Source organism: Serinus canaria, chromosome 17 (assembly GCF_022539315.1).
Source record: "Serinus canaria isolate serCan28SL12 chromosome 17, serCan2020, whole genome shotgun sequence".
Classification (NCBI taxonomy): Eukaryota; Metazoa; Chordata; class Aves; order Passeriformes; family Fringillidae; genus Serinus; species Serinus canaria.
The window spans coordinates 3,853,867-3,875,406 of NC_066330.1; the positions used below are offsets into that span (position 1 = coordinate 3,853,867).

The window sequence follows — 21,540 nt, forward strand, 5'->3', positions numbered from 1 at the left end:
TGACCCCGCCGAGATCCCTCCGCCGCGGGACTCCGCGGGGGCGCGGCGGCCGCGGGTTCGCCTCCCGCTCACCCCCCGCAGCGGGAACGTCCCGTGAGGCAGGAGGGGCGAGCGGGGCGGTGAAGGACCGGGAGAGAAGCCGAACAGACAGCGGAGAGCGAAGCGGTGAGGCGGGACTAGATTGTGCGGCGGAGGGATCCGAGGGGCGAAGCGCTGTAATGGGAGGGGGAGGCAGGGCCAAGATGGCGGCGCCCTGTGGGCCGGAGGAGCCCGGAGTGGTAAACAGCTGAGGGGAGGAGAGGGCGAGGTGAGTGCGCCGGGCCGCCCCCCGCCGCCACCGCCGCGGCGACACCGGGGACGGCCGCGGGGACGGAGAGGAGGAGGCAGAGCAGAGAGATGAGCGGTGAAGCAGGGAGAAAGGGCTGGGGGAGGAGGCGGCAAGAGAAAGGGAAGGGGTCGGGGGGATGGGGAAGGCGGGGGGTGATGTTCCCCCTGCGTCCCCTTTCCTGCCTCCCTCTGTCCCCTTTCCTTCCTTCCAGACAAACTTGCTCCGGGGTGCTGCCCCTCCCCTCCCCCCCCCCCCCCCCCCCGGCAGGGTCCCCCCACCAAAGCTCCCTTTTAATTCTGTGTTTTTTATTGAAAAAGGCTCAGCACCCCCATTGCAAAGGCTGAGTAGCGATTTCCAGGTTTCCCCTGCCTTGGTTACTTGCTGAGGAGGTTCGCTTGTCCGGGGTTGGGCTTTAAATAAAGCAATTGGTAAAGTCTGTCCCTCGGTGAGGAAGGCTTTTCTCATTTCCTTGCTCCTGGGTAGGTAATGTGAAGTCAGGATGTTGTTTACTTCTACAATAAAACATTTTGCTTCCTGTTATCACAAAGAACTTGGAAGGCTGCAGTTCTGAAGTTTTCACCCTTTGTTTGCTATGGATGCAGGCTCTGTCATTGTTTTATCAGTTTAGGCAGAGCTTCTTTCCTTGCTCTTCGGGGTTGGGGTTTTTTAATGAATCTCTTACACGGCAATGAGTGAAAGGAAGAACGTGCCTTAAAGGAATGTGTGATTCAAAACCCCTGGAAATGACCCAGAAACCAGGATCAGGTTTTGTGTGGAGAACTCTTTCCAGAGAACCTTCCAGTAGGTCCTAATACTGGTTTTCATTCTTTGTGTGGTCTGATCCTGCAGCTTCCTGACAATAACATCTGGGGATAGTTCTTAGAAATCTGTAGGAATCAAAGCACTGCTGAAGTAATCCCATTAGGTGAAAAAAATCCCTCTTCAATTTACAATTATGAACAACTAGAAAGTAAATCTTTAAAAACTCTGGAAGTTCTAATAATCAGTGCAAACCTTGAGAATCCATCTGCCTGCTGTTGTCTTTGCTGAGCAGCAATCAGCTACTCTGCTTAGCAGAAGCAGTTGTGCCCCACTGAAGTTTAAAATAAAATCAGAGGCTTAAAATCCTTTACTCAGTGAAAAACCCTTTTTGCTTTGCTTTGGCTTGTTCATTTGTTCTGCTTTTTAGCAGCCCAGTTCACCCAGGACTGCATTTGTGGGAATTGCAGGGACTTACACCATGAAAATATAGTCAGAATATCTAATAAGTCGTGAGATAAGCTTTAATTAAAATGATTTTATCTCTGTCTGTGTTTAATCCTGACACCTTAACTCTTTGTTACCTTTGTGGTTACTAAGAAAGTGGCATTATTAATGGATTCCCATGTGAGATACACTGGCCAACTGCAGATGTTTTGGTGTTTGGACAAATATTTGTCTTCAGTAACTATTTGTAGTTTAAAATGAATGCTGGCTCTATTTGCAGCTGGACTGCTGGGATGTTGACTTGTCCTGATTGCTGAAATTCTTCCAACTGCCAGGCACCTTCTTGTCAGCCCTGACAGGAGCTGGGGATGTGATTCAGCCTCTGTGCAAACTGAGTGGCCTGGAACACATGCAGGGTGCAAACACACACAAATATATCTTTGGAATAGATGCCTTTTCATTTATTAGGAAGAAATCCTTCCCTTGGAGGGTAGGCAGGCCCTGGCAGAGAAGCTGTGGCTGCCCCTGGGTCCCTGGAAGTGCCCAAGGCCAGTTTGGATGGGACTTGGAGCAGGCTGGGATAGTGGAAGGTGTCCCTGCCTGTGGCAGCATGGATGAGCTTTAAGGTCCTTTCCAACCCAAACCATTCTAGGATTCTTAAATAATAAGCAAATAAAATAATGAAAGCATTTTGCAGTGGTGGAAGCAGGGGAGGGCACCAGATTTTGTGGCAATTGCAGACAGATGTGTATTTTAAGAAGGTTACAGCTTAGTGTCAGGTGTTATATGTTCAGGTAGTTTAATAAACATAATGAGGACAAGTAATGATGTTTCCTTTCTTAGCATAAGCATTTCTTTGAGTAGCACATTAAGATCCAGAGTAAAGTTCTTGCAGTGGTGATTTGCTGTCACTTTCCTGGGCATTATTCATGTTTTGTTTTTACTTTACAGTTACACATCATTTGCTATTGTTCTGTGTAATGCTGGGTTTCATTCTTGGAGCAGTTAAAATGCCTTGATGAGTACATTAGATAGGTTGCAGTGGTTTCAACGTTTACTGAATTGCTGCCTAACTTCTGTGAATATTTTAAAAGGCTCCTCTTGGGGGGAAAAAAAAAAAAAAGCTGCAGAGATTTAGGAGTCTCAGTCCTTGTGTTAGTGCCAAGTTTAGAGCTCTCTGATCACCTGTTTGTAGTTGAAAGGATTCCATAGCTGGACTGACTTTCTGTGTGTAGTGTTAATTAAATTGTTCTGGAAAGCCAGGGCTTGTTCTTATTTATTTATTTGCTATTAATATGTGCTGTTGTGTGTGAGGAATTGCAATAATTCCCTGACTCCCTTTTGTGGCTGGTTAGCCTGGCTACTGCCAGAGGGTGAAGTGACAGCCCTTCCATGTTTGGGCTTTTTATGACATAGATTGTTTTTAGACAATTTTCCTCTGACAGAAACGTGATGAGTAGCAATTAGCAGGAGTGTATTAGCACAGCACAGAGCCCAAAGAATCTTAAATATTGCTGAATATGATTTTCTCTCTTTGTTTGGGCTTGCTAGGTTTTTTGTGATATTCCTGTTCCCATGTCAGTTAAGCACCTGTAACAAAATAGAGGAGAATGTATATAATATCAAGTTATAATTATAAATAATGATCTAATTTAGTTATGGAATCTAGTATCAGATCTTAATATAACCAGGAAAATATTTACTATTAGAAAAAGCCAGACACCTTCATTCTTCAACGATGAATAAATAAATTGAATTGATTGTATTGCCAGTTGTAGTGATCAGTTTGAAATGAGGTTTGGAGTGTTTAGAGTTATTATTTCTGGATGGTGAAAAAGGGAATTAACAGCTGCTTGCTTTCCTATGCCACCAGTGGTTTTTCTCCCTGCTGGAACTTTTCATTCATTGCTTATGTCACTTGTATAATGGCAATGTTCAGTTTAACTGTGAGGGAAATGTAAGATTGGGCATGGTTCGGAAGCATAAAATGGGCTTCAGTTTTTTGTGTGGTGAAAGGGTGGGGGTTAGGCTTAGTCCTTTCATGACCAACATTTCAAAGATGTGAGTGAAAAGGGCTGCTGTGTTGTCAATCTGAATTTTTCTTTGAGCACAATTGCTGTAAAATCATTCTGTCCTCGTTCATGGCAGTACCTGGGAACGTGACCTGACCCTACCTGCAATAGAAATCAGATGGAAAAGTGTAAATCTGGAGCTTCTGGTCCTGTGGTGTTGAAATCCCCTTTCCTCTAGGGGCAGAGGGGGCAATAATCATTTACTGGCACACCCTAAATTCAACTCTGCTGAATGAGGAGAGATAAAATGCTGCTGCTGATCCCCCTCCCCCAGAATAGGTGCTCCTGGTGTCTGAATTTGGGTGTTGTTGCAGCAAAGGCTGAGGGTGTGTTTATGGTGTGTCCCCCTCCTCCCCACCCCTGCGAGCAGCATAACTGGCACTACCAGCTGCTTTTTCATTTGGCTTGGGATAAAAATACACTGAACAGAAGAACATCTTCTCTTGACAGAAATACTTACAGAAGTCATAATCTTTGGGAATACTCTGCTGTCTCTTTCTCTGTTTAGCCTTTTCCAATTAATATTTCTATAGTCTCTCCCTTTGTCTCAAGTTTGTAGCTTAAACTGTTTTGTGTTTTTAAATTAACTACTGAAAAAAAAAAAAAAATTAGCCTTGGTTCTTGTCTTGTTGGCTTCTCCTTTTCCTTCTGTAAGATGGCTCCAAAGCTGTGTTGGTACTTTAATACTTTTTACTAAGTATATCTTAAAGAAGGCTCTTGAATATAAGAAATGCTGTGGGTGTGATATTTTCCAGTGAGACTAAAATGCTGCATTTTTAAAAGGTGTTTAAACAGACTTTTTTCTACGCTTTACTAACCAAGTACTTTGGGTCTTTCGTATAAAACTAGTTTTAAAAGTTAGTGAAGAGTCAGTGACTCAAATCACATGGAAAACTTACTTGTTTTAATCCTGTTAGTTGCAAGAATGGCTGCAGGGATGTGGAAATTCTTCTGAAGAGGGAATGATTGCAATATGGATGGAAGTGTTAGGGAGGCTCATCTTGTAACTGTGTATTTGAGCAGAAAGCCCTGCTGGTGATGTGATACTGTAAAGGTGTCAGGAATGTCCTGCTCACAGCACAAGTATCAATTCCAGATACAAAATACCCTGACAGTCAGTGGCTGTTTCACAAGGTGATGGGAGCTCCTTAACCTGGCCTGTGCTTATCTGCAAGATTTGAAAATCACATCACAAATTCCTGGTGGGACTGTGATAAATCACACTGACACCACAGAGCTGACCTTCATCTGCCAGAACAGGGCCTTTTCTGAATAAAAGCCTGTTGCCTGTAAACTACTTACTCAGCTGCCTGTGCCTGAAAAAAGTGTGACATGATTTAAGACTATTGCTGGAATTTCCTGGCTTGTTCATTTGTGTCGGGCACGGATTTGGAGCATCTTAGTCTTACTTAGAGTTTAAAATGACAAATGACTTTACCTTGAGAAAGCTGTGATTTGCTTTTTTAAAGTTGTGGCCATTTGTGTATAGTGGGGTGACAACATTGACTGGTTTGATGTAACTTCAGATAAACTTCCACCTCCTGAGGTACCTGTGTGTAACATTGCCCCATTTTCAGATGTGCTTTGAAATACTTTTATTAATATTTGGAATACTTTTGGAGTGGTGACTGCTCTACTTTGAAGAACTCCAATGCATGATTGAAAAGTTGAAATAAATGCTGCTGGGTTTATTGGCACAAGGTCACTCCAGCCATCTGTTTTAGTCAGGGAGCTTGGGAAATGATCTGTGTGTGGCATTATCAGCACTGAGCTCCCTTATCAGCCTCGCCCTTATCTGATGGCAGGGTCTGTGCTGGCACAAAGTTTGAAATCCTCTTACCTACTCAACATTTAACAGGGATTTTCCCCATCTGTCTGCAGAGGTATTGTTGAGCCTGACTTCCAGAACCCATCCAAAGTGTGGTTTATGATTTCATCAGGCTGCAGGTTTTCCTCTGGCAGTATCAGAATCTGTGAAACTGCTGTTGAGGTTTTTACTGGTGTGACAAAGATCTGGTCCAATATAATGGTATTGCTCAAGGATAGTAAGAGAAATCTAATTCTATTCACTGGTATGGGATGGGGATCAAAGAGAAGAGAGTTGACAAGATTTTTGTGGGGTAAAAAAGTAGATACTTGTGTTTCTGCTGCTTTAATTCTTAAAACAGGTTTTGTTTGCAGTTGCTCTGGGGATGTGGCCATACATCTCTTTTGTTAACAATACTTTAAAGAACTAATCATGTTGTTTAGGAAGCTGGTGAATCTGTTGCTTGACCATAGCTGAGACTGTATCCTGATAGAAATGGAGGGACAGCAAGGTCTGTTTGAAGGATGTGTTCTCAGAAATGAAGGAATAGTTTCCTTGGAGTGAGCTGCTTCCCCATACAGTATTGCAAATGCAGTCATTGAGTCAATTTAATATTATAATGATTACTAGAAGTGGAAAAAGCAGTTGATTCCTCAAAATGATTAACAGAGTGGAAGGCTGACTTCTTAGGTTGCTTGGATGTGTGACTTTAAACCTTTTGAAAGGATGGTGTCACCCTCTGAGCATTGTTTGTCTTCTAAACAGCAAGTGCTTTGAGGAAGGAGTGGAAGCTTTGGAGTCTGCACAATGTAGGGGGAAAAAAACCAACAAAAAAACCCAAACCAAAATCCTAAACCACAACAAATGCTAGCTCTTTTGTGAAAAGCATAGATCCATTCTGCTTTCAGTAAAAGGCAACTTCCCTCACCCCAAGTCTCTATTCTATTATTATCCAAGTCTTGCACACACTACTAGCCAGTCTTAATGCAGGTTTAACATTTTGCCAGCATTAGACTAGAAAGGAAATAGCATTTGAATCTAAACATTTCAGTGATCAGACTCTGCTGGCTGCTTGTACATGACCTGAAGTTTCATTTGGACTATTCAGTTATGATCATTGAAAACTGAGGGTGAGGGGTTTTATGTTCTGCAGTGGTGATTACTGCAATGCTCCAGCCAGTTTGTTGCTACTGAAATGCCAGTTGGGAATGTGGTGCCATATTATCACCTTTGAATTTGCAATCAGTGCCAGGTTAAGTAAGCTGATGTCTGGTGGCACTAAGAAAAGTGACCTTGGGAGTTCTGCAACTGCAGAGTGATATGTTGCAAATGACAAAGTTTACTGGTGGACACGTTAACTCCTGCTGTCCAGTGACTTTGTTTGAATATTTATATTTAAATATTCAAGGAAGTAATATGTATCTAGGTAATTACAGCATTATCATTTAAAACAGGGCAGTGATCTGTGGTCCTTGGCTAATGCCTAAAAATGTTTTGAATAGAATTTAAAGGCTTAAATTAATTCCTGTATGTTCAAAATAGAGAAGAATCCTTTCTGTGTGAGATTCTACCTGCCATAAATAAAACTTTAGCAGCATTTGAAGGGTCACAGTACAAAACCATGGTCTTGTGAAAACCATCTAGTTTGAGGTAATTGCACAGCTTAACCTGTGGACAGCTCTGGAAAGGGCAACTGCAGCACCATTTGGTGTTTTTCAGACTGAGGGCTGACTGTTCTCATGCAGGGGTGCACAACTCTTCTGTTCTGTGTCAAAAAACTTAGTGATGTTCTGAACATACACCTGCTGTGATAAAGAAGAAAAAAATTGTGCCTTTTCTTAACCTCTCTCTGTTTTTTCTTTATTAGTGATCATGAAAGGTGTGTGGCTGACAGCATTGCAGACAGAAGCTCAGCTCATCCACAGAACAGGTGCTGTAAACACAACTGCAGTAAAAAACAATTTTGTGTGTAAACTTGGTATGTGTCAGTCTTGCCTTCCATGGGGGAAGTGAAAAATGTATTCTAGCTTGGAGTGGGAGGGAAGAAGAAAGCCTTGCTGATAATATGAGGTGGGATCTAAAGCCAGATTTGTTCTTCCACTGGAAAGGGAAAAGGTTTGGTATAGGATTCTTCTGGATGAAATAAAAACTGATTCATTTGGTGGTAGGTAGGTCAGTGTGACACCTGAACCCCTCTGGTGCTGGTAGATGGAAAGAAGCCGTTTTAAAAGCCTGACATGGCTTAGATTTGCTCCTAGCACTGTGCAGCTGACCAGTTGTTACCTGCACACTGTTGCATTTAATACTTTCTGCAGTTTTTGCTCTGCAGAGTTTGTGATCACAAATCACACGAGTGAAGTCAGAGTGTGTTGTGCTGCTCAGGCTGCCCAGGAGCAGCAGCTGCAGCAGCCCTGCTTGAGTTTCCCAACAGCTGCAGCCTGGCCACGTTGCAAAGTCTTAAAGCCCAAATCTCTCAGAGTGCAACAATGCAGAGCCCAGGGCAGTGAATTCCTGACCTGGTCACAGGAGTGGAGAAGGATCTGGAGGTGTGTATTTGCTCCAGATTTTAGTCTTATGCAAAGAACTGGAAAGGTGGTTTCAGGAGGAGTTGCTGTAAGAACTCAGGAGTGGAGGGATTCCAGGCAGCTTTTTGCATTTTATTCAAAACTTCAGCTTCAGTTTACTGACCTGGAGAACAAATTAAAAAAATATGGTAAGAGAATGCTCAGACTGTGTAGATACTGAGGTCTTCTGCAAAACAGATTAATATCTTTGTGAAAAACACGAAGAAAACCCTGCTCATGACTCATTGGCTTTTTGGAAACTCTTACAGCTTTTATTGCAGGTGTGGAAACCCTCACAATTCTCTGTGTTAAATGGGCACTTGTGTGGAAAAGAAATAGGAGAGATGAGAGATTTTGTATGGAAAGGGAAAAGTTCACTCATCTGCTGTTTCTTCTCTCCTAGTCTGGTAGAAAGACACCAATGAAGAACTTCCTGAAGTTTTAACCTCCACATTCATGTCAGTACATGCATCATGGCACAGCAAGGAAATGTTGGTGAGCTCCTCTCAATGCTGGATTCTCCAATTCTGGGTGTCCTGGAAGATATAACAGCTGCATTCAAAGATAATCTCATTTGTGGTATGTATCCTTTTGTGTAGTTTTGGGAAGGGTTTTGTTTTTCACATCAATAAAGGTAGAATGATGTGGGATTTTTTTTTCTTTTTTCTATCAAACACTGTCTTTGCAATTGCAGCTTGAAAGAAACTCTTGATATTTGGGTTTGAAATTGCTTTAAGGATTGAGGCTTCTCTTCAGTCCATTTTGCTTAATGGCATAGCTCCTGGAAGGTCTGTTACATAATTGTTAAAACACTATTACAAAATGACTGGCTTTTCCTGAGGCAGAGCCTCAAGTGTGAGCTGATGAAACTTTCTTTGTCAAGTGTATCTAGAAGGAATTAGGTGTCACCCACATTATGGAAACCAGCAGGATTTTGTTAATAAAAAAAGAAAAAAAAAAATCCTTCTCCCAAACAAAACAACAGACTGAGACTTTGTGAAAAGTGATTGCTGCTTTTGAGGCATCGCTTGTGCTGACAGAGCCTTTTCAGAGCATGAGAGCACTGCCAGTGTCCTTGTCCCTGAACTTGCTCTCCTTTATCTGCTGAAGGGAAAGAACATCAAGTCACTCCTGAACACTTTACTGGGTAAAGCACCCTTGCAGCTCAGCTACCTGTGGGGTTTTATGGTTAGACAGGAATTGTTGGTTGTTAAAAAACCTGGTTCCTTTCCCTGAGCTGAATGCATTCACTTGAACGATTTGGAACCAGGAAATGTAGTTGAGAGGTCTCATTTTCCCAAAGGTCTGCTGAAGACCAAGCATTATGTTAGAAATTGTGTAATAGTTGCTTAAAAGTTCTGCAATGTCCTTGTAGCAAGTGCTTAATTTTTAGTGTATTGAGAATGTTTCTGGCTTTTTTCCTTGCTGTCCCCAAACTGACAGACCGTGGGCCTATGCTTGTCAACAACCTGGTGGACTATTACTTGGAAACCAATTCTCAGCAGGCACTGCATATTCTGTCCACTCTGCAAGAGCCTCATGACAAGGTAAAAAAAAAAAAAAAAAAATCTTGTTATGGCAGATTTTAGCCTGGTATTGAAGCAGCCTTTAAATAGCATCCATTAAAACTCTAGGGGTTCCACTCTGGTGTAGAATTACCTTGCTGTAGAGATGTAGTATCTCTGTAGTAAGAGTAGTTTAAGCTTTAAAAAAACTTCAGAGGTCTCTGTTTCTTACAGGGTTGCTTAAACTGACCCAGTTAAGCAAAGAACATCTATAAAGGAAAGGGTTTGGAGGATTAATGTTGTCTCTTTACAGTGCTCCTGGTGCAGGATGTGTTAGCCTAAAACAAATTGGGTATTTTGAGAGCAAGTAAGGATTTTAAATAGATTGGAGATGGCACTACAAATTGGCTGCTGCCCAGATTTTTTTTTTATTATTTACTTATAAACATTTCAAAGTGTAGGGACTGCTTCTGGCCTGCATAGTTTGCATTTGTCTATCAGTAGTCTCAAAGTTATTGCAGAGTTTTATTTCCTCTGGGATCTTTTATATTTGTAAAGTGCCCATAATTTCCATATTGACAAACTGTTGAACATTTGAGTGGTGAAAAAGGGTATAGAGCAGTTAAATATAAATACCTTTCTTTTTCTACCACTCTCTGCAAAATCCTTTGTCAGCATCTACTGGACAAAATTAATGATTATATGGGCAAAGCTGCTACTCGTTTACCCACCCTCTCTCTGCTGGGACACGTGATAAGACGACAACCATCTTGGAAACACAAACTTTCTCAAGCACCTCTCCTGCTTTCATTACTTAAATGTCTCAAGGTAAGAACTGTCAGGGCTGTCTATAAAACACCTGATGTAAACTTGCATACAGATGCAAGTTTGATTCTTGTTTTGATGTCATTTAGCTAAGCCACAGTGCTTTTATACTGTTATTGCTGACAATCTTGTTTCTAAAAGCCACTGTCACTGTGAGTTAGAATGTTTATTAAAACTTTTCCAAAATAGGTTAAAGACAAGAGGGCCCTTGGTAAAGTTGGTGGATATCTTGAATATGAACCTAATGAAAATACAGTAACTTCCCACTGGTGCAATTTGAATTTGTGTGTCCTCTACTTGCAGTGTAGATGGGCCCTGCAATGGACTATTCCCAGGGGAAATTACCTTGGAATTAGCAGACTTTCCCTTCTTAGCTACTGACATGCTGGCTTACAAGGAGGTAGCTGTTCCCCCAAGCTTTGTGGGTTTTTTCCCTCATCTGCAGATTGATCAGGTATAATACTGTACAGCACTGTACCAGTGAATAAGGAATGAAAAGTGCTTTGAGACCTAGAATGCATTGGCAGTAATGGAATTTGTTACGATAGTGAAGAATCCACATTAGTCATGAAGTCACATTTAAATGCACGATGCAGGCAAGTGCCACCACTCTTCAAAACAAAACCACCACAAATTTGTAACTGCCAAAGGAGCAGCTCCAGCTGCTGTTACTGGAACTCCTGACGTGCCTGCCAAGATTTGTTGTCCTTTGCAGTGTGACTGAGGGAGGAATGAAGTGTGTCAGAAAGCTGCTGGGAGTAGGACAGAGATGTGGAAATTCTGGGGATGTGGACAGAGAGTGTGGATGGACAGGAAATGTGCTCTGATAGGTTTTGTGTGACTGAGGGAGTAGACACACAGAGGAGGATAAATCCCTAAAAACTGACTGTCCCATCAGCCTGAGTGGTTCCTGGGAGATACCCAGAGAGCTCAGCAGCACCTGCCCACAGCCTGACCAGTGCTCTGGGCACCCTGTGCTGACAAAGCAGAGGAGCTACCAAGGAAAATGTGCATTAAACTGAGGAAGCAAGGAAAGAGTTTGAACATTTTCTGTGTCCTTTCCTAAAATCTGATTCTCTCTTTCGGTTTTCATCCAGCCAAAGGTTTGTACTGCCACATCCCTTTCTTGTGGCACAAGCCAAGGTGTTCTGGTCATTGTTGGAATTACTGCTGGGGAACTTTCCAGCAGCCAGGTTTAGTAGAAAAGCTTTTGACCCCTGTCTTGGTAACTGGCCAACACCCTTGAACACCCTGATCAGATCTGCAGTTTGTGAGCTTCTGCATGTTGTGTGTGTTTAGCTGTGGGAAGGAAGGAAAGTGGCACATAAGATGCTTCACATACCAGTAATTGTTTTTACTCAGCTGTGGAACTGTGGTGATGTTCTCTTTTTAACTAAGCCAAGTGTTTCTACAGAAAAGCAGCAGAGTAGGAGCAAGAATCCCAAATCTATTTTTTCTTCAAGTTGTTCTTTATGAAAAACTCAATAATCTTGGATCATTAAATTCTGGTAGGTTTCAGAGGGACTGTTTCAATAAAGAACTTTTTCCATGATGATGATTCAATGTTCACTTCATCCTTGGAAAAAATTAGGTTCAACACATTTAACTAATGCAGGTTTTTTCCCTTCTTGCAGACTGACACAGATGTAGTAGTACTCACCACAGGTGTCCTAGTGCTAATAACCATGTTGCCAATGATTCCTCAGTCTGGCAAACAGTACCTTCATGATTTCTTTGGTATCTTTGGGCGTCTCTCAGCCTGGTGCTTGCAGAATCCAGGTGAGATTTCAACTTTGTTGCATGCAGTTGTGGTCTGCAGTATCCTTGTGACTGGTTGTGCAGTTGGTGAGCACATTCTTTTGTGAGACTCTTAGTGGTCTGAGATTATTTAAACACAGAAAATGATGTGTTAAGCCCACAAGCTGTTCTGTTCTTTGAGAGCATGGGGGAGTTCTTTGCTCAGAATTTAGAAGTCTTTTAGAATCTTCCATGTGGTGCTGCTACTGCATGAAATTTCACTGAACCAAAGTACTGCCCTGATGACAGTGAAAAGCAGAGATTGAATGGAGACAGAAGGGAAAATGCTAATGTTTCAGGCAGATTTTGGGGAATCTGATATTCCCAGATATAAATGGGGGGGAGGAAGAAGCAGCATATATAAGAGTTTAATTTAATGTGCAACTATCAATAGTCATGAAGGTTGATAAAACTGGTTTTCTCAGAGCCCTGGCTATGCTGAATTTGTTGTAAGGGGTCTGATGTCTAACACCAGCAGTATCTGTGAGTGTGGCTCATGGCTGAATGAACAAATGCTGTGTTAAGCACATAGAAGCTGTGCTATTTAGAGAGCCATTCTGCATTGCAAGTAGGATTGGAACTTCTGAGGTGAATACTAAGATTTGTCTGTTGTGATTGCTTTTGGTGGCTACAAGCTTTTAGTTTTTACCTTTTAAAGTGAAACAAACCTTAGTTTCCTTTTTTAATCATTCAGTCAGTCAGTCTTACTCTGGCTCACTATCTAGAGGAGTTTCAGGTTTTAACTTGAATAAAAACAAAGCTGTGCTTTGAGAATGACAGCACACTGGTTGGAATTAATGGTCCTTATCTTAATTCCTGGGTTTGCTATGAGCTGATGACTAAGTGTTGCTGTTTTCTGAGAAGACTTCACAGTTTCAATAGGGACTATTTGTACCTCAGAAGACTTGTTCCAGCTAACATTTCAAAGTACTTTGTTTACATTCTTAGAACTTTTGTTCTTTTCTCCAATGTAATGAAAAATATTCTAACTACTTTTTCCAGGTCGTGTGGCAGAGATTTATCTTGTCCATCTTCATGCCAGCGTTTATTCTCTCTTTCATCGTCTTTATGGAATGTATCCTTGCAATTTTGTCTCCTTTCTGCGCTCTCACTACAGTATGAAGGAAAACCTGGAGACCTTTGAAGAAGTAGTCAAGGTAAAATGCTGCTTATCTCTGTTTTATCTGAGGCAAGAAATTTATAGCTATATATTCCAATTTAATGCAATTAATTTGTCAATTCAGCTGAGGGCTGTTTGACAAAACAGTATAAAAAAGAGCAATTTGACTGAAAGCTCAGTTGGGATTAACTCTTGAAGCTGTGGTGATGTGTATTAACCTTATCTGTTAAATGTAACTTTCTGAACTCTTGGGATCAGTAGTTTGCTCATCAGCTTTGTGTGGTTTAGTGCAATCCAAAGGTGCTGCACTGATAACAAGTCCTTCTTCTTCCTCTCAGCCAATGATGGAACATGTGCGTATTCATCCAGAGTTAGTGACTGGATCCAAGGACCATGAACTGGACCCACGAAGGTATTGTATGTTCTCTCTGCTATTAGGAAAGGCTCAAATTGAGCAGCTTTCTGTGGGGTTATTTCAGAAGGTTGCAGCAAAACCTTTTCTGTCAGCATTAGTTTGTGTGGGGGTGTTTTGCCACCCAGATTTGTAGGTGCACCAGGTAAACATGTAGACTTTCCTCATCCCAGCTTTCAGCTGGATGAATAAGCAGAAACTGTTGTGAAAGGTCATTAACAACAATGTTGGGATTCTAAATTCATTTTGTGTCTGGGATGGCATCTGTCTTCTACATTACTTTATCTTATTTTTATGACTTAATGATCAAACATCCTCATAAAGATTTAAAACAGTTTGTCTATACTGAATAAAGTGAAACTGCCAGAGATGCTTCATTGGCTGAAGGTTTGGGTCGTATTCCTTGGGTTTCTTGAAGTATTTGATGGGATTTAAGTGTTTAAAATGGCTTCAGTGTGTCTTGTTTTGGTACCTAGATATTGGTTCATTTAACAGATCAGTTCTTTTAACAGGTATGTGTTAACATTATCAGCTGTATTAGTTTTCTTTAGCAATAGGCTCATTTGCCTGCAGCAGCACCACTTGCTGCTTTTCTCTTGTCTCCACAGGCCCAGCCACTGAAGAGGAGAATTTGACTCTTGTTGCTGCACAGTAGTGCTCTTGCCCTGCTTTTCAGAGCCACTAGGAAATCACTCCTAACTGGGAACCCATTGAATGTCACAATGCTCAATTTTGCAGGGGGGAGGGTGGCACCACTCAGGAGCACAACTGGCACAAACCTTCCAGTGGAAGCCTTCTCTTTTGGGATCTTGGACAGAGAGTATTTTACTTTCCAAAGCAACCCAGCCTTTCATAGATGGCCTTCTGGGCTTTCTCTTCTTTACAGTGAACTTCCATCCCCTGAAATACTGGGCAGATCTAATCTGGCTGTTTAATTTAGTGAGAAGTAGTTCTCAGGATGAAGGAGGTAGTAATAGTAAAAAACATTCCTTAAGCTTGGGAGGAAAAACACAGATCTGAAACTGGCATTGCAGACAGTGTTTACTTAAGTAATACAGATTCCCTCACTGCTGGCATGTCTAAATTTTGACTACCAACATCTGAGTGTAGTTGAGCTGATTTCTACAGCTGCTGAAGCTCAGGATCAACCAAGTCTTCGTATGCTGTTCCTCCTTTCCAGAGTGCTCCATGGCAGACCTTTATGGATCTCTGTGTCAAAGCTGTTTGTCTCCTCTTTGAGACCCCCTCTCACAAGTCATCTGGTTGCAATTTCTGTCTGGTGCCTTGTTCCAGTTTGGCTGGGAGCATGCAAAGCTGCCTGGAACAAATGAGCCATCCTGCAAGCCAATTCCTCCTATCTCCAGGAACTCTTGTTTTTAACAATAATTGACTAACTTACTCTTTTGGATCCAAAAACTGTCTGCAGGTGGAAAAGGCTAGAAACTCATGATGTTGTGATAGAATGTGCCAAAATCTCCCTGGACCCTGCAGAAGCCTCCTATGAAGATGGTTATTACTCTGTGTCTCGGAGACTCTGCCCAAGCTCAAAACATCATCAAACTGACCCCAGTGCCAGCTCTTACATTGACACACAGAGCAGCTATGGTAAGACCTGCCTGATGGCTAATCAATACCCAATTGCTGGAGAAGAACTGACCCTAGAGCAAAAAATCCTATCTCACTAATTTATCCCACTTAAAGTCTAATTCTTAGGCACCAGAAAATAAACTATTATTAAAAAAATAAATGCATAGATATAATTTCTGTATGCAGACATACAGAGTGTTCTCAACATTGTCTCTTCATCCCCTGTCCTCCCTACCCCAAAACAACAACAACAGCAACAACAAAAAAAGGCACTGTACTATAATGTACTCAATAGATATTTTCTTGGGCTGGAGAAAAAGTCCCTAGCTACAAATGTGTATATTGAATAGATTTGAAATGCTTTGATTAAAAGCCTTTGAGTCCTAGCCAGAAGAATCATGGGTTTGTATTTGATGTGTTGGATGCTTTGGAATTTTGATTTTCTCTTTTATTTAACTTCCAGGGACTTCTACCCCATATTCCACTCCTCGGCTAACACTATCACAAATGCCAGGGCAGCTACCTCAGATTCTGAGCCCACAGTCCATGAGGCTGTCAACTGAGCCACAGCAGGTAAAGCAGAAGATGAAGCCCAGCAAGTTTTCATTCTTTGCACTTCATAGTTTCTTGTGCCAGTCTTAAAAATCTGTGGTTTTGAGCCGTGCTGTGAATTCTTCAGAAGATGGTGTTCGTTTCACATTTAATTGAATTTCCTGAGTTTAACTGGTTTCCTGTGTGAAGACCTGGATGCAGGTGCTTCACATGTTCCTTTGTTGAGCTCTGCTGTGTTTCACTCTGTGCACAGGTCACCATCTGGAGCCCTTCTGCAGTGTGTGGTATGACCACGCCACCAACGTCCCCCGGCATTGTCCCATCAGAGTCATCCCAGTCTGCATCACAACCCTCCAGCAAAGCTTTTGGCACATCTGGTACGTGCTGCATTTTGGAATTAGGCCTCCAAGGTTTGTTTTACTGGAAATTCTGGCTGTAAATTTTACTGGCAGTTTTTAAGTGGGAATGCCACGTCATGCCAGTTGATAGGCTGGAGTGATTACTCCAACGAACTGAGTACCTCACCTAGAGCAGTGCTGGTGCAAACTGAGAGGGAATTTGTTAATTCAGTGCCAAAATCTGAAACAACTTCTGGAAACTGCATTTTTGTGTTGATGAACAGTTGAAAGAGATTTAAGAAGTAAATGCTATGAGGTGTTTAAATGTACAATTCTTCACATGCAATGTTCAGCTGAAAGGAGGAAGGGGGAGCCTGCTGAGAGAACTTGTGCTCCTTTTCAGCAGGGGGGAAAGGAACACCTTTGGGAACACCAGCTACATCTCCTCCTCCACCCTGCACTTCAGATGACTTTGTGCATGTTTCACTCCCTTCAGCTGCTGCCACACCTCCTAAAAAGGTATTACAAAATTCTTCTGCTGAACTAATCTGTTTTTTTTTCATTGACTTGCCTTAATGCAGTGACCTTAACTGAGAAAGAAAAATCAGAGTAGGTGGTTTATAAAAAAATTTTGCATTTCACTGCAAAAGCTCTTCTAAATGTAGACAACTATTGCCACTTCCAGCTGCACAGTTGCCAATGAAATCTAAGGCAATTAATGAGTTCTGGGTTTCTTTTGTTTTCCAGGAGGACAAACCAGATTCTGGGAGGCCTTTACTGCACCGACAGCAAAATGTCATAAACAGCGATAAATCATTGGGTAAACTCCATTTTCCTCTCCCCATTACTACAACCTATTGTAAACAACTCCAGTTTTTATTGACACTTCTTCCAATTCCCAGACATTTTTCCACAGATTCTTTTTTCTCCTGAGTTCTTTGTAGTTCTAGGATCCTGTTTTAACCTGTGATTCAACTTAAAACCTTCTTGTGATGCTTCTGATTTCAGTTTAACCATTCATGTTCAGAAATAGCTTGAGATTTTTTTACCTTGCTCTCCTGCATATTTAAAAATGCAAATATAAACTGAAGGCTGAAAAGGGATATTTATTTTTATAAAAGCTGCTTTTCTTGAGGATTATTATTAGAAGCAGCAAGATGTATATTAAATTGTGCTTCAGCAAGTTATCTGTCACATGTCTGGATCAAACTGTAAGGCTGCACATAAGGATAGATATGATGCTCCCTCTTTTAAAGGTCTCTGGAAAAACTTTGTTTTCTATCTACAATTATATTGCTGTATTGAACCTCTTTTAAAGTCCCATGTAATACTGAAATCAGTATATTGAGGAACTCCACTTTTAGTAGAAAAATGATTCCATTTTCCATTCTCTGTCATCTACCTCTGTGACAGACAGAAGGGATTTTGGAACTGTATTTGAGACTTCTGTGCTGTGAATCTTAACCGTCTTCAAAGTAGAGATGATAGTGAAATTGAAAGCTGGTTTTCTGGTGTAGTTGTGTAGTACCACTGGAATCTGAATATTCTGAATTCCAAGTTATGAACAAGCAAAGTTTTTTAGTGAGTTCCTGATCTGTGACTAAGCTGAGCATGAGATTTCTATCCTGCAGTGTGTATCCCACAGCTGCTGTCTCAGTTTTGATCAGTAGCCACATATTGGCAAGTTAGTATTACATCAGATTGCTAAACTTCCTTTTTTCAGGCAGGTGCTGTGTCCTTGTGGAGCCAGCTCAGAAGCTAAAGGGAAGGTTAATGCTAATGTGGAAGTGGAGCAGTCACAGTGCACACAAGCCACCTTATTTTATTTATTTAATGGGTTAAATTGCAAACAGCACATCCTTCCTTGCAAAAGTTGTGCAATAGCAAATGTTAAGTGTACAAAAAGACATTTTGGGATCAGAACTGCCCTGTGACTGATCTCTGAACTGTTTTCTATGTGGAATGGAACAGGAGTCAGATGCCTTCCTCCTCTGAGGAAGCATCTAAAAGAGGGACAAGCTTTTATTCTGAGGACCTTGCAGCAATAAGACTAGTGTTTTATGCTATGCTAAAGCTGGAGAAAACAGCACCTGTACAACTGACTTTTTGTTTTCTGTTTTTTTTTCAGACATCCCCAGTAGTAAAAGTTCAGTAACCTTAAGTGATCTTCCAGAGTTTTTAGGTGGGTTGTCGTTTGAAGATAGCGCTGAGAAGGACAGAGAGGAAGGTAATGTCTGCCCTCCTTACCTACATCTTAGCTAAGGCAATGCTTGTCCTGTTGAAATACCAGATGCATCATGGTGCTCCCCCTCTCCTCAGATGCAATATCTAAAGAGATCTCCGAGATCACCACCGATGCTGAACACATGGTGCCTAGAGGAGGATTTGACTCCCCGTTTTACCGCACAAACGAAAGTCTGTCAGGCTCTCAGAAGAAGACCCACTCAGCAGCCTCCAGTGTTCAGGGACACAGTCAGACCTCTGAGCCTTTAACATCTCTGGACAAGCCTGGGCCTGAGGGTGCACGGGAAACACCCAAACAAACGTTTACTCCCATAGACAAGCCCTGTGGAGGCCCTGGGGAAAGCCCTGCTGGGAACAGGGAAGGAACCTCTGGGGAGCCGAGTATTCTCACTCCCAGCCCTTGTAAAGTACCAGCACAAAGGAGAGTGGTGTTTGGGAGTGGGCAGCCTCCCCTCTATGAGCACCTCTTTGAGGTTGCATTACCAAAGACTGCCTACCTCTTTGTTGGCAAGAAGACTGAGGAGCTGCTAAAGAAAGCCAAGGGAACCCAGGATGAAGACTGTATGTCCTCCACTTCTCCCGTGGAAGTGCTGGACAGGCTGATTCAGCAAGGAGCAGATGCACACACTAAGGAGCTGAACAAGTAGGTGACTGAAAATCTTACTTTGCAGACTTTATTGTTACTCTCTTTTGTGCTGGCTTAATCTTAAGTTGTGCCGAAAAAGCAGCTGCACAGTTCGTCCCTAATCTTTTTATACCAACTGACCTTAATTGTACTTTTACCAGGCTAAAAGCTCTTTTGAGGTGAACATTTCATTTTTTAACTTAAACTTAGCTGTTAATGCTGCATTTTCTTTTTTCAGGTTGTCTCTGCCAAGCAAATCTGCTGACTGGACCCACTTTGGAGGTGAGGAAATTTCTCATGTTTTGGCAATCTGTTCTTCTATTATTAGACTTGCTTAAACAATGACCTGCATACTTTTTGCTTGTGGGTTTTTAAGTAATGCTGCAGAAAGATAATGCCCTCCACTAAGTCATGGTTTATCTGCTTAGCAAATAGCTGTGTTCCAGAGAGATGAGCTGCTTTTTTCATATTTGAAAAGTGCAAAATTCTAGACACTTCTTGCTTTTGACCATTTCAGCCTTGCTAAGCTTCACAGTGCTGCTGGGTCATCTTACAGATCCTTGCTCCTTCTCACTGCTCATTCAATCTAAAACTGATGGTTTCTCTTGCTTATTTATGTGTCTGTGTCTTAGTTTTGTGCTCTGAGGCTTTTGTAGTGGTGGTGGCAGCTTGGCTTTTTTTTCTTAATCAAAGGAGCAATCCATTTGAGGCATACATCCATTGCTTTGGGAAAAATGTTTATGATTTTTATGTTGGAGATCAAATAAAGAAGAGAGTGCAGCTCAGTAACCCCTTCTGTGTCTCACTGCAGGTTCTCCCCCCTCAGATGAGATTCACACCCTGAGGAACCAGCTGCTTCTGCTGCACAACCAGCTGCTGTACGAGCGCTTCAAGAGGCAGCAGCACGCGCTGCGCAATCGCCGGCTCCTGCGCAAAGTCATCAAAGCCACGGCCCTGGAGGAGCACAATGCTGCCATGGTGAGCAGGGACACAGCTCCACCAGTGGCTGAGACACACTGGTGCTGCTGAAAGTGTTAATTGGCCTGGCTGGTATCTGTTGGTACCACTCAAATAACAAAGAGACCTCATTTGTCACTTTATTGAAGTCGGTGTTTGTGGAGTGACTCCTGCATGAGTTCTGTGTGCTGTTGTTAATGTCAGTAGTTTGTAGTTGACTGCAGGCACCTGAATCCTTCCTGCTTGACCCCTGCCAGCACTTGCCTTTGGGTAATTGTAAAAGCTTCCCTGTCAGTGGAGTGGATGTTCAATGCCTGGCTAAACACCTTGCTGCATATTGTCCTTTTGCTCCTCAGATGAGGAGTAATAGCAAAAGCTTTGGAAACTCAAGTGTTGTTTTCCAGAGGTGTTCACTGTGATAGAATTTGAAGATATAAGTGCACTGAAGGATGTCTCAGTACAGATTTAGGCGTGTTTCATAACATATTTTCATGTTATAACTAATTCCATCAACAGTTTCGCCTTCTGATAATTAACTACAAGAGCCAAAAATAAACTTCCAAGTAGGTTTTGGAAGATGGACTGTTGCTGCAGCAGTGAGGCCCCAGTCCCCGTTGAAAGCATGAAAGGCAATGGAAAAATAGACTATTGCTCATTCATACTTTGAATGTGGCTGTGAGTTTTTAGTCTGTCCACTCTTATCACCATTTCATCTCCTTTTCAGCCAAATCCAAGCCAAGCCCCAACAGCCTTGAGAGCATGCTCTGTATAAAATGTTGTGTGTGGAAAAGTGTTTTCCTGCGTGCTGGTAATGACAGCTTTGTTTGGCTGAGCATAGATGTCCTAGCTGCTAAGCAGGTGTCTTGTCTGATGCCTCATGTGGGATTCTTAACAGAAAGATCAGCTGAAACTGCAGGAAAAGGAGATCCAGGCCTTGAAACTGAGTCTGCAGAAAGAACAGGCAAGGTACCACCAGTTTCAGGAGGAACATGATAATATTGTGGCTCAGCTTCACAGCCAGATCCGACAGCTGCAGCACGACCGGGAGGAATTCTACAACCAGAGCCAGGAATTGCAGGTATGAAGCAACAACAAATTTGTTGTCTACTTAATGGTATTAAAAATAACCTTCTTTGTAACAAGGCATGAAATACCTGAGAGAAAGCTGCACATTTTTATTAGAGATATTGTCTTGATTCAGAATAATACAGCGCTTAACTTAATATCGTCCTTCCATAGTTCTGTTTTGTCCTGTCTTCAGCTTGGAAATAGGAAAAGGCAGGTTCTTAGCAGGTTTGGAGGGATCAGTATAACTTGTTTTCCTGTGCTGGGGGTTTACAGCATCCCAGCTCTGTGCCTTTGCTGTCCTTAGTGAAGTTTCAGAATCCTGAATGATTTTTTTGTCACTTGAACAGACCAAGCTGGAAGACTGCAGGAACATGATAGCAGATCTGAGGTTAGAGTTAAAGAAGGCAAACAACAAGGTGTGTCACACTGAATTGCTGCTTAGCCAAGTTTCTCAAAAGGTAAGAAAAGTCAGTGTTCCCAGGGTCCCTTTGTGCCTTTCTGATAATTTTTTATCTGGTAGTTTTCATAGGTGC

The 21,540-nt window shown here is 42.1% G+C and overlaps 1 protein-coding gene across 7 annotated transcripts in view; it reads left to right on the forward strand.

Moving 5' to 3' along the window:
• TSC1 (TSC complex subunit 1) overlaps positions 1–21,540 on the forward strand; it is a 26,762-nt gene continuing 5,222 nt past the window's right edge. For 3 of the 7 annotated variants that reach the window (XM_030231732.2, XM_030231734.2, XM_030231737.2), the window contains exons 1-19: positions 185–307; positions 7,281–7,343; positions 8,381–8,556; positions 9,421–9,524; positions 10,158–10,310; positions 11,942–12,086; positions 13,107–13,261; positions 13,563–13,636; positions 15,063–15,241; positions 15,687–15,796; positions 16,029–16,152; positions 16,517–16,632; positions 16,861–16,933; positions 18,242–18,340; positions 18,433–19,000; positions 19,221–19,264; positions 19,794–19,960; positions 20,835–21,017; positions 21,355–21,465. In XM_030231732.2, coding sequence (XP_030087592.2) covers positions 8,451–8,556; positions 9,421–9,524; positions 10,158–10,310; positions 11,942–12,086; positions 13,107–13,261; positions 13,563–13,636; positions 15,063–15,241; positions 15,687–15,796; positions 16,029–16,152; positions 16,517–16,632; positions 16,861–16,933; positions 18,242–18,340; positions 18,433–19,000; positions 19,221–19,264; positions 19,794–19,960; positions 20,835–21,017; positions 21,355–21,465 — 2,511 coding nt within the window. In that variant the 5' untranslated portion in view covers positions 185–307; positions 7,281–7,343; positions 8,381–8,450. The other 4 variants (XM_030231735.2, XM_030231738.2, XM_030231733.2 and 1 more) reach the window with 3 other exon arrangements.